Source organism: Maniola jurtina, chromosome 16, assembly GCF_905333055.1.
Source record: "Maniola jurtina chromosome 16, ilManJurt1.1, whole genome shotgun sequence".
Taxonomy (NCBI): domain Eukaryota; kingdom Metazoa; phylum Arthropoda; class Insecta; order Lepidoptera; family Nymphalidae; genus Maniola; species Maniola jurtina.
Window position 1 is genome coordinate 7,450,161 of NC_060044.1, and position 12,971 is coordinate 7,463,131.

At 37.5% G+C, this 12,971-nt stretch overlaps 1 protein-coding gene across 10 annotated transcripts in view; it reads right to left on the bottom strand.

Annotated features, from left to right (window-relative positions):
• Window positions 1–374: 374 nt before the first annotated feature.
• LOC123873234 (glycogen synthase kinase-3 beta-like) overlaps window positions 375–12,971 on the bottom strand; it is a 42,173-nt gene continuing 29,576 nt past the window's right edge. For 5 of the 10 annotated variants that reach the window (XM_045917973.1, XM_045917977.1, XM_045917978.1 and 2 more), the window contains 9 exons: window positions 12,273–12,463; window positions 11,732–11,815; window positions 11,507–11,566; window positions 8,492–8,602; window positions 7,025–7,262; window positions 6,519–6,616; window positions 5,903–5,998; window positions 2,909–3,206; window positions 375–2,656 (listed from right to left, as the gene is read on the bottom strand). In XM_045917973.1, the coding sequence (XP_045773929.1) occupies window positions 2,607–2,656; window positions 2,909–3,206; window positions 5,903–5,998; window positions 6,519–6,616; window positions 7,025–7,262; window positions 8,492–8,602; window positions 11,507–11,566; window positions 11,732–11,815; window positions 12,273–12,463 (1,226 nt within the window). In that variant the 3' untranslated portion in view covers window positions 375–2,606. The remainder of the gene's footprint in view (window positions 2,657–2,908; window positions 3,207–5,902; window positions 5,999–6,518; window positions 6,617–7,024; window positions 7,263–8,491; window positions 8,603–11,506; window positions 11,567–11,731; window positions 11,816–12,272; window positions 12,464–12,971) is intronic. The other 5 variants (XM_045917976.1, XM_045917980.1, XM_045917979.1 and 2 more) reach the window with 2 other exon arrangements.

The window sequence follows — 12,971 nt, forward strand, 5'->3', positions numbered from 1 at the left end:
TCATGTGCAATGTGCTTAGTCCATATGGCCGCAGGACAATGGGCACGGAGCTATAAATTGGTATAGAGCGCGCAAAACAAGTAGTCCAATTTAAGTTGGAAAATGGCAGTTTTAGACTGATTTTTTTACTCAGCCGGACGATTTATTTAATGTTAAATACACAAGTCCGGCTGAATAAAAAAAAACTGATCTCGCTAAGATTTTTTTGTACAATACGCAGTCATACGCACTGTGTTCAGGTTTGGCTATTTGTTTTGCGCGCACTTTATATTCAGTTGATCCTTATAGCTATTGCCATATGGGCAACTTAGCTTACCTAATGTCGATGGTGCGAGAAATACATATGAGAAACCTTAAACATATAAAATAAAAACCACGCTTACTATTCATTTAATATTTACTTTATAATTATGTTATTTTCATTCATAACTAACAACGATATGGGTGTTACGATGTATTCAAATTCAGTAAAACAAATTAAAACAAAATACAAATTTCACTCACTATTAAATTTAATATTATTACAGTACTATAAGAAAACTCTTTTACTTTAAATAATTTATATAAAGTCAACCCCATTTCGAAGTAATGTTTGCGGTAAATTCTCTTGTGTTAAAATATGTGCTCGTGAATGTGAGAATTCAGTGGGATCAAGACGTTCTGTAACATCGCTTCAAACATTCAGGTCACTAGTATGTCTTAACTTTTTACACAGAGGGTTTTTAGAAGCAACGCGACGTTCGGTTACAAAATTCATCTTAGATAGACTTAATAAAATATGCGTATCTAAACTATCGTAATACCTCACTGACCTCGAGGCGAGCGAGCCGCGGCCAGCAAAACTACGACCGGCTAACGTTATCCAGAGTCATACCGTAAAGATAATAATTAATTATTATTATAATATATTTACACGAATTATAAAGGTGTCAGCAAAGGAATAGCCGCAGGGACGACAACTAAGCTCCACTATGTGTGATTTGAAATCGTGCGCCGAGCGCATTATATTATGTCTTAACATACTAAAAATTTATAAGTAATTAGTACATACAAATATGTAATAATACGAGCGTATTTTATATACGTTAAGGGGACAGATTTGTATTACAGTTATCAGATGAGCTAATTTGTATTAGCTTGGCACGCTAATGTGATATATCGAGATGTGACAACATTTCACTCCATGGCTAATGGTGTAGTGCAGTGGATGAGTTGTGTCCATGGTGTCTCGTAAGTTTCCAGCGCCCTAATCTGTGCAAAAGGTGCTCTCTTGAAAGATATCATGCAAACGTTTTTATATCGAATATTACGCATTAAGGCTCTATCTAAAAACCATGTTGTTACTCTATACTAGAGACTCCAAAACCTTCTCCTAATAACTGTACTGCAACTCTGAGTGCAAAATTAAATTGCTCAAGTACTTAAAACTATGACAATGAATTTAATTATTACTTTAATATTATAGTTTTCATAAATGACTACTATCAATGTGTTCTCAATGACAATTTTTACATAGCAGAAATATCATTCATAGAATATATGTAGAATACAATATTATCGAAAAACTATGACGTTATAATAGGACACAGACAGTGCTATTAATTAATATATATAAAATACATTACATTTAGCCAGAGCTGGAAAAGAGGTACACTGCGTTAAAAAAATACTAATGTAAAGTTGCCTGAATAAACAAATATTTATAATGTAGTAAATCTAAAATTTATATCTTTTGAATTGTTTATACAAATACATAATAATCTGAAATATCATTAAATATTAAAATTATCTTGAGAGATCAGTTTACGCTAGTTATAAAAATTTACAAGTATGCTCATTATTTATGCAACAAAATGCTCCATCTGCGTTCGTCGTTGATGCGACGGCGTCGCAAGTCGGAAACTTCCCTCAGCAAGTATTCTATGCGCTACTGAACTGCTACTGATTACATGGCCAAGCGAGGACATCGTACGGGCTAGCGGCGAGCACGCGGCGGTACTCCCGCGGATTATACATCGTTTAAGAAATACATCGGGATATACAAGGTAAAAAACAAAGTATAAGATTTACAAAGGGTTGCGACGAAACGATCTCTCATATACCGATCCGTCGTTCACCGCGAGTTATAACACAGCAGTAAGGTATGTACACGAGGAAGGGTTTGAGCTTACAAAAGTACAAATCAATCACATTGCGACGGCTCAGAATGTATCGGAGTTACCCTTCTCACCGACTACAACAGCTCAAGCTTTATCGACGATTACACTACAGTATCACCAGAGGACTCGCTGAAAACATCTATTATGCATAATTTTTCCGATGGCCAACACGAAAAGTACTATCATCTAAAATAGCATACGACCGACTCCCGACAAGAGAGCGGCGAGCGCCTGAATGCTGGAAGCGGCCGCCGCGGTCGAGCGCGACCGCCGTACAAATTAACATTCTATCAAAAAATTATAAATTTAACAGCGCCCACTAGGAATCCTCGTCGAAAACCAAAATCATGCACAGCACCTCCGACCGCGGTCGATGTCCGCGCGAGCCGGCTCCTGCGCCTCGCGTCGGCTGTCGGCGGCCGCGGGGGCGCGGCGGCGCACGCCAGCCTACGACGCGCCCGGGGAGCCGCCGCTGGGCCCGCTCGCCGCGTTCTCTCCTGCAGACGACGAACCGTTCAAATAGGGCAAGATATTGGCTCAATTTGCTACAACATACCTTCCTACCTTCAGGATATTTTTATTCTTTGTAATATAAGCTTGCATCGACTAATAAACAACAGATTTTTTAGGGCCAAATCAAATCATTTATTCAAATTGGGTAGCGTTGTACATTTTTAATTTTCAATTATAGAATTTGTAATGTAATGGTGTTAAGTAATCTCCGAGTACTAACAAAACGCATGGCATACCTTGCGCGTCGTGGTCCTGCGCGGGGGCGGGCATGGCGGCGGGCGCGGCGTCGGGAGGCGGCGCGGCGCGCGGCTTGAGGAAGTCGTTGAGCGAGGGCTGGATGCCCAGCTCGTAGTCGGTGAAGTTGAACAGCGGCGGCAGCGGGCGGCCGTTGGGCAGCTGCGCGTTGGGCTCGCGCAACTCGTCGAAGAAGCTGTGCGCGCACGCCTGCAGCGGCGACAGGCGCGTGCCCGGCGTGTACTCCAGCAGCCTCGACACCAGCGAGATGGCGTCCGGCGGCGTGCACGCGCGGAACACCTGCACCACCGGCAACCGTTACACTCCCCTCATACATCAACATTATGTAACTGAAGAACACCTTTATCAATGAATATTTAACACAACTTTTATGAGGATGATTTGATGATGGCGGATTTATTTACACTGTTAATGATTAGAAAACGATTAGCAGCATTGACGTGTGCGCGGAATGATGAAAAGTGCCGTTTCAGAGTAAGTCCTGTAAACCGAAGGGCCTTTTGTTACGATACGAGTAGCGACATTTTAAAAAGAAAAACTGCACTCATGTAGCTTGGCAAGTATGCACACTGAACACCAACAAACATTACGCAATAAACCAATTAGTGTAACCTTTAGTTAACACATGCCGAAGGTTGGGACCGTAACTGACCTACAAATTTATTCGCAATACGATTATCAGGTTACAGTTGGGTTACATGGAAATGGCTAACAGATAAAATATAGAATATTTCAAATGGGCAACGTTATTTAACTGAACTTGACCGGTTTACACAAAGATTTTATTTTAAGTGGTATACTATAACTGTCATGGTGCGAATAAATTGTACACACTAAATGCCTTCACCTCAAGATGGAACAAATCACTCAAGCATTCAGATAAATGGGCTGACACAAATCAAAACTCTTATAGTAATTTAGCTCTTTAAATCAGCTTGCATTTTTAAATTAATTTGGTGTGTAACCATCACAATAGATTTTTTTGCATAAAATAGCTTGTTTTAACCTCAAAAAAAACTATAACCAATTTTGAGAATATATGTGGAGTCTAAACCAACTTTCACACTTTACAGTGCTTTATTCCAGAGACTTGATGTAGCTAACTCCAGACGCGGACTGGACATTGTTGGTACAAAATGTATGGTGCTCTATTGAACTAGCTTCTTTGCTATATCAAGTCCCTAAGAACAACAATTAATGAATAAGTACATAATAAATAAATTGGGTGTATTGTATTTTGTACTTCTATCTTTTTAGATAACTATAAATATACCCAAAATTGGCGGTTTCACAATTCAGCGGTGTTGTCTTTATAATTTAAGATGCAGAATGAGTGGGTTAAATTTCAGAAAGCTTATTCACGTAAAATTTCGCTTATTATCATATCGAACCCAGTAACCTGCAGATTATCTAGATAATGTTGCTAAATCTGTTGTACACAATCTCTGAACTTTAACAGCTCTACATCTAGTGCTATCGTTTTCCGCAGGGAGTATTATGAAAGGGATAGCAATACATATAGACCTGTCATTTTAGTTAAGAGATTGTGTACATCAGGATTAGCCACACTGCGTACATTAACGTATTCCGCACTCGTGGTAATAGATACACAATTTAATTAGGACAAAAAGCATGAAGGCATTTAGTTCAGTTGTGTGTCTTACTCGGATGCGCTGGTGGTCAGTGGCAGACTTGGGCATCGTCATTCTCTGCAACATGTACTGTAAGCACGGGCCGTAGTGTATAATAAGTATTGGGTATAGTAATGTCATAAAATGCTCAGACACTGCGGGCGATTGAGAAAGCTATGCTAGGAGTTTCTCTACGTAATCAAATCGGAAATGAGGAGATCTGTAGGAGAACTAGAGTAACTGACATAGCTCAACAGGTTGCGAAGCTGATGTGGCAATGGGCAGGGCACATAGTACGAAAAAACCAGCCAAGTGCGAGTCAGACTCGCGTACCCGAGGGTTCCGTACTTGAGTATTTTTTCCGATATCTTGCACGATAAATCAAAAACTGTTTTGCGTAAAAATAAATAAAAATCTGTTTTAGAATGTTAAAGCCCTTTCATATGATACCCCACTTGGTATAGTTATCTTACTTTGAAAATTAAATTATTTGTTCAGAACACATTTTATTTGTGATGTATCCACAAAGTCACGGTTTTCGGATTTTCCCTTTACTTGTGCTATAAGATTTACTTACCAAATTTCATGATTCTAGGTCAACGGGAAGTACCCTATAGGTTTTCTTGACAGACACGACAGACAGACAGACAGTCAGTTCCTTTTAAGATACGGAACCCTAAAAACCGAATAGATGTTGGCTTTATAAATAGCGATATGGAAAGCGCAGCGTTGGCAGACTCCCATTAGGTGGACAGGCAACATCAAACAACCACAGCCGTTGGATTCAGACGGAGCCAGACCGCTGTGTTGGTAGTCCCTACAAGAGACTTATGCCCAGTAGTGGAAGTCTTTCGATTGTCGATAATGATGGTGATAGTACTATGACATATCAATACATTTTGATATCATTTTATAATCACAAATATGCTGATTAAACGCTTCATTATATTATAAACGCGAAAATGTCTGTCTATCTTTAGATTTTCAAGACCCCGTTAAACCGATCGTAACGAAATTTGGTACAGAGTTTGCTTACATCCCAGGGATGGAAATATGCTACTTTTTGTTTTCAGAGTTTCCATGGAACTTTTGAAAAGCTAAATCCACATAGGCAAATTCCGAGACATCATATATTTGGTACAGAGATAGCTAAGAGACAGACTTTTAACCCAGAAAATTAAAGGATTCCCACGGGATTTAGAAAACCTATATCCACGCGGATGAAGACACGGACCTCATCTAGTTTATAGATAAAATAGTTTTGGAACGTTTTTATATTAAAAATAAAGTTTGAGAGACAATAATAGTTAAATGTATTAGTTTGTTTCAGTATTTTGAACTTACCTTTGCCCAGGGATGACTTTTGATTTGTGGAAACTTGAATTCTGTGTAGTTGGGATTCATCTCGCGTATTTGTTCCCGTGTTGGTGTGCCTAGTACCTATTAAAATGAAATCACTGTTGTTTAGTTAGCTAACTTTAAGAAACTTAGATTGTACTGATTTAAAAGTTTTTAGTAAGCTGCCTTAATTTAGTTTATATAGTCCAAAATCATAGTTATTTTATTCAAACTAAAAGTTCCAAAATGCAGCTCCAAAATGTAACAATTAAGAAACAGGTTCTTATGAGATAATTTGACGTCATAGTTTTAAATAATAATGCTGGTCCACATTATTTAAAACTATAACTAAAGGCATAACATATAACTGAGTATGTTCCTACACTAGTGGTGCGGTGCGGGAGGGGTGTGATGACGTGAACGAGAGCTCAGTGATTCCTCAACTTGTGACAACTGTCACCCCTCCCGTACTGCTCCTCTACCGCAGGAGCCAACTCAGTTATGCGAATTATTCATTAGTAACTCGAATAAACGGCTGTGACAGATGGACACACAGGCGTAGTCGCACGATAAGGCTCTTTTCCCAATTTTGGTACATAACCCTAATAGTAAAGTTAAAAACCTTGATGATTTCGACGAGCTGATCGACGCCTGAGTCCCCAGGGAAGATGGGCTGACCTAGCAGGAGTTCCGCTACCACGCACCCCGCACTCCATACATCTGGAAAATTTATTATATTAATTATTATTGAGCAGGCTGTAGGCGTCCACTGCTGGACATAGGGCTTTTCAAGCGCGCCACTAAGCACATTATTGAGCATGATTTAATAAAAATAACGATCACGTTAATCGAACCAAAGAAACTCAAGACATATATTTTTTTTATTCTGATACAAGCCCTTGACCGCGATTTCACCTGATGGTAAGTAGCAGTCTAAGATGGAAGCGTGCTAGTTTGGAAGGGGTAGGGGTATCCACTCAATGCAAAGCCTACAAAAAAAAGTCCTTGAACTGAAGTCCTTGCCGACCTGGGTGGCTTTCATGGATGCTGGACTGACCCGGCGAGCAGCTGCACCATCGCATGTACAACAAACGGAAAAGAAACCCAGGACAGAAGAAGCAGACTCACCGATTTTAGTAGTATAGTCTATAGCTCCGAAGATGAGTTCGGGCGCGCGGTAGTACCGCGAGCAGATGTAGGACACGTTGGGCTCGCCGCGCACCAGGTGCTTGGCCGAGCCGAAGTCGCACAGCTTCAGCACGCCCGTCTTGGGGTCGAGAAGCAGGTTCTGCGGCTTGATATCCCGGTGGCAGATGCCCAGCGAGTGGATGTATGCCAGGCTTCTGAACAACTGGTACATGTACAGCTGCAAAACGACAAGTCACGGCTGTACCCCTGCGCGTCGATCCAAACAGAGTTCAAAGTTCTATGTCCCCATGTCTATACTAACTAGAAACTTACCAACGAATTTAGATTAAATACCCAAAAAGTACATAATCAAAGTATTTTTATCTAGCGCCTGTTTTACCACCTCCAGATGAACTTTATCTAATGAATAAATTTGACGTTATGACAGTTTTTGTATTGGGAATCTGTCAAAATGTCAAATTTATCTGTTAGATACAGTTTATTTGGCCGTTGCAAAACAGGCACTAATAGTTTAAAAATTATAAGCTTCCAAAAGTCGTTGAATTTTCAATAATATACCTACTTCCCATCAAAAAACGAAACACCTCGCAATACCTTTTTTTTTGGAGTGTTTCGGTTTTTTTGATGGGAAGTATATACAGCCTTAACAAGATATTTGATCTAACGGTCAGTTTTGACAGCAGAACACAGAACTCAAATCTAGATGTGAAACCAATGGACTGATGGTTTGATGGTCTTGGTGAGTTTCGATTTTATAACGCCAAAGTATTATAAAACTCAAGATCTTTGTTTTAAAGTCGTACTACTCATGTTTATTTCACTAAGGTATCGCTAGGGTCGCTGGCTGTAGATTTCGACAGGATTTCACTTTCGAAACCGTAAAAATTAATAACAGGCCCTTACAATAAAAAGTTGAAACAGATACTCATATCAAACTATTTGAGCACTGGCGTATGTACAAGGTTTGAAGCCAGGGTAGGTTTTTTGGTTAGGTATGTAACTATTTAATGACAGATCATAGTAAACAGCTATTTTTACTGACGCAAGCAGTGTTTTTGTGCCTCTATGGCCTGCACGCTAGTGTTTGAGGTGTTTACCATTTTAAATGTGAAATATAGTGGCAATGGAATAATTTTACATAATACATAATACTGTAGACTTTGTGTCTGACACTGACAATGTATTCTTCTAACATGTACAAAAGAAAATGAATTTTGAGAGACTTTTTATGGTTGTTTAATTTTGCTCGACTAACCTAGCATTATTTTCAACTTACCTTTTGCCTTACCTTACTGTTTGCAATCCAGTAATTTTAGTTTGAATAATATTCAGAAATAATGTTTTCAATTAGTGATTAAGGTTTAATACAAGTTGATTTGTTCATGGGAGCACATAATCACAAAGTGATAAAGTCCCAGTATAAAATATAGATTTAAAAAAACTTACCTTTATAAAACTAATTGGTATGGTTTGTTCATCTTTGGAGTAGTGACGTGCGACTTTATACACAGTCTCTGGTATGTACTCCAGCACCAAATTCAGGTACACTTCGTCTTTCTGCAAATAAAACCTTTATTATAACATCACTATCACTGCATACATCAAATTACAATCAATAAATCTAATTAAGTATATACTTAGTTCTATATTATTATGTATGAATCGAATATAAGAAAGGCAGAAAATATTATAAAAATTAACCCATAGTAAATATTTTACTGGGTTATAAAATGGTTAAATATTTTTTAACTTTTGTAATTTTCAATGCTTTTCATATTATCACTGGTTTAAAAATAAAAAATCACAAGATCAGTAAATATAAAAATAGAGAACTCTTTGGCCTTTTGAAGCAGATGAACATTTGCAAAATATGGGGTCACAACTAACGGAGAGCCCTGAGTTATAGTTACCAGAGTAGAATTTTCTGGTATGAAAAACTACTAGATGGCGTGTTAAATTCACTTAAATCTACTCTAACCTCAATAACTAAAGAAATAAAGAATGAAACGAGATAAAGAAGCTTCAGTTTAATTCAATTTAGGTAAGTAATATCAACTAATTGAATTGAACGAACTGGTTCCCAAATGGATCAGAATTTTTCAATTGATACCGGCAGTGTGGTATACCTACACGCAAATTCCTAATAACACCAACTGAATAGGTACGTAAAGCAATAAGATTGATTTAGCAGAGAGTCCGTAAGACAAATACATTAAACATCATTACTACGAATATATACCTACTATTCCAATATAGGTACTACGAACGATAGTGACTTACTAGCAAGGTTTTGCCATGAGGCATAAACTCACAATGACCACTTCACACATGTAACCACAGCCTTGCCCACGTATCAAAATAGGTAGGTATATAAGAATAATATTTTCATAATAATACAGTCGCAAAAAAAAACTCACAAAACAGAGTTTGAAAAGGAAAAAACATGTAAAGAAATATAAACGAGCAACATTTTGAATAGCGATACTCAGTGTCCTATTTTTTGTACACAAATAAAAACGTAGGATATGTTTACGCGAAAAACTCGTTAAGTTAGCGCGTAGATAATAACTGCAAATTGGCACACGTCCAAAGGTTTGGCGTCTGAACCGCTAAGGATAAAAATCTTGACCCTGAACTAGTAACATAAAGTGAGTTAGTTATTACATTATTATTCTGTAGATTACTGAAATACAAGGTTCTTTGAGGAAATGTATTTACTTATAAAGTACTTTTAAATCCTTAAATCCTTATATTTCAGACAAGACCCCGCTCCATTGTTTATGGTAAGTATTTATTATATTTTCGCTTTTGTAAACTGCACAAATCGTCAACGAAACATTATTTTTCTTATAAGGTCATTCTTATTGTATAGAATTTACGCTTTTCATAAAAACTAATATAATAGGTTCTCGTACTTCAAATGAAATCGTGGCCAATTCGATATTTCGACAGACAAAACGATACAAAAAAAACCAATCGATTGTCATGTTCAGTATTTTTCCCACGGTTGAGAAATACATTTTATTTAGATTTTTCAAAAAAAAACGCGTTAATTAGTGTATAATTACTGGAATGCAAAAAAAATATTTATTTGTATTTACAAGGTAGATTTATATAGGAGAAACTCCACGAGATTTTTAATTTCGATCAATAACTATTATGATTTAAATATTATTTATTGCTTTATAATTCCAATATTGGCATATTGTTATATTCTTTTGTATTTATTCGATAGTTGCACTTACAATATGGGCTTAGGTACTCTGGAGTTGAGGTTTGGCGTTTCACAAATATTGAGATTAATACCTACATCAAAAGGAGGTTACGAGTTTCAGCGGATTGAACACGAGCACGACAGAAAAATGTTGAAGTATTTTCGGCACAAAATATTTTTTGGTCGAAATTTTGGAGGCTCGCATCTAACAAGAACCACAAAGAAAATGCCACTTGTAAAATTCTTCAACTCTTCATTCTTCACATGAATATACAAAGAATATTTTTTCACTACTAAGATCTAAATAAAACAACTCCACATGAAACTGAAAGCTATCATAATAATTAGTTCATATATTACTGTATTTATAGTAGTTTATATACTGTTCAAACGCTTTCTATTTTAGACTGCACCATCCTTCAATCGGCAAATTTTTAAATAAAAACTCGTATCAAATAATAATTATCGTGAAAATATAAAACAGTATAATTAAGTACAGCGTAATAATGTATAACTCAAAGGGTAAGATTAAAAATCATGAATAAAATGATGGATGGAATAATTTGCGAAACATTCGACACCATAACATAACCATGAGTCCAAATAATAATCATGAATATTATTATAATAAGGTATACTGATATGATTTTTAGTGCTTTATTCAAAGCAGAGTGCGAGAATGAAAATGAAAACTTAAAACAACACAAAAACAAAACAAGCAAAATCTGATGGACGGAAGAAAAGTGATAATGATAGTTTCGAGCTTGATTCGATTCAAAACAAAAACAAAAGCTCTGAACTAATGGCATGATTATAACTCGCTTTTGACTAAAGTTGCATCAACACACAACTGCAAAAGGCTGTATAAGGTCACCGACCGATATTTTATGAAAATTCATTTGTAAGGCCAAGCGCGCACATTAGAAATCTTTCTGCCCGCGGGCCTGCTCTAATAATGCCATTTTGCAAAATGCGACACAAATGCCCGATAAATTAATTGCCTTTCGCAATCGTCGAGCCTACGAAAGTTTATTCCTCGAGCAGCCTGTCGTCGTCCCAATATCTAAGATAGAATACTGATAAACAGAATACTGTCGCGGTTGGTCTGCTAATGTGCGGCCAAGCTTAAGGAATTAAGGATACGAGCAAAATAGTCATTCAAAATGTTAATCGGTAACCCTAGCCGGAGAGTCCTAGATGTGCGTTAGCACGCTAGCTTAAAAAATTTATTTGTTCATTAGACATACTGCGACTTCTAGAGACTGCATTGCATTTAGCAGAGAGCTAACGGCGTCGGGCACTGCCATCTTTCCCCAAATAAAACATACAAATTACATACTCTGATTAACTGCACTATTAGCATCACATATTATAAAAGGTTCAAACAAATTTAAAATATATTTAACTAAAATCACATATTTAGTAGGAGATACTTGTTATTAATAAATGCATAGTGATATGTAAGTAATTACCTTTTCTCCACTTGAATAAAAGAAGTATTTCAATTTGACAATATTACAATGCTCCAGCCGTCGCATAATTTGCAGTTCCCGATTCTGTAATATTAAAAATGAACAACGATAGATAACTAAAAACTGTATATATTCGTGATAAAGATTTTAATATCGACCATAGAGTATACGATCTTCTCTATGGATATTGATGCATCCATAAACCTTTTGTAAGGCCATACCTCTGCCTCAAAAGATAGTACTTACTTACTTTGCTTATTGGGTGACCGAAAGATCGAAAGAGGAACTTGGCCTAGTATCACTAGAACACTCATACAGCCCCGTACCACTTTCAATGGGGTTCTTCTCTTGGTTTGTAGATATTTGCATGCTTCGTCTACCCAGCGATACCTGGGGCGTCCAACAGAGCATATTCCCATTGGACAATCCAAATATTCTCTTCCTACAGCACAATCCTTTCTCATCCTCTTTAAAGTACTACGCCAATATAATATGATCATTCGAATAAGCTTTTAATGTGGGGTTCCAACTTTCAACATACCTTAAACCTTTTGTCCTGGAGCACCTTTTTAATGGCAATGAGTTCGCCGGTATCGCATAGCTTGGCCTGGTAGACGACGCCGAAGCTGCCGTTTCCGATGAGCTTCATGTCGGCATAGCTCACCTCCTGCGGCCTGTCGGGGCCTTGCCCCGGCGTCGCTACCACGGTCGTCACCTTCGAGCCGTCCTTGCCTGTAACGTAAAGTATTTCAATAAATATTTATGCTTACTTATAGAGAACACCACACACCTAAAAGTAAAAAGGTTGAGGTTAGTTTCAAAAGAATCGAAGTTTAAAGTATAGCCAAGCTTGTAGGTTTCCCTGACAACATGTCACATAGAAAATCGGGAAGAAAGGATTTTTTTCTTCAGACCCAAAATGTTGAATTCCTAAATTCAGTTCATCGAAAGTACAACAATGAATCGGTCCGTCCTTGAAAAAAGATGAACGCTTTAGGTGTTCCTAATAGTTGTAGAGGGCCCAAGGTGAACTTTGGGTCGTTCTGTCGAAATTTAACAACAATCAACGTATGTAAACAGTTACTAACAAAACCACCCTAGTTTTCGAGACATCCGCATAGATGCACCGATAGCGTCGACTCCAACTCGGCGACCGAGATAACTGACACTCTAAACATAATTTCATTCGAAAGTAATTATCTAACAGCGATTACGCAGAGATACATTTGAAAGTAGCGTA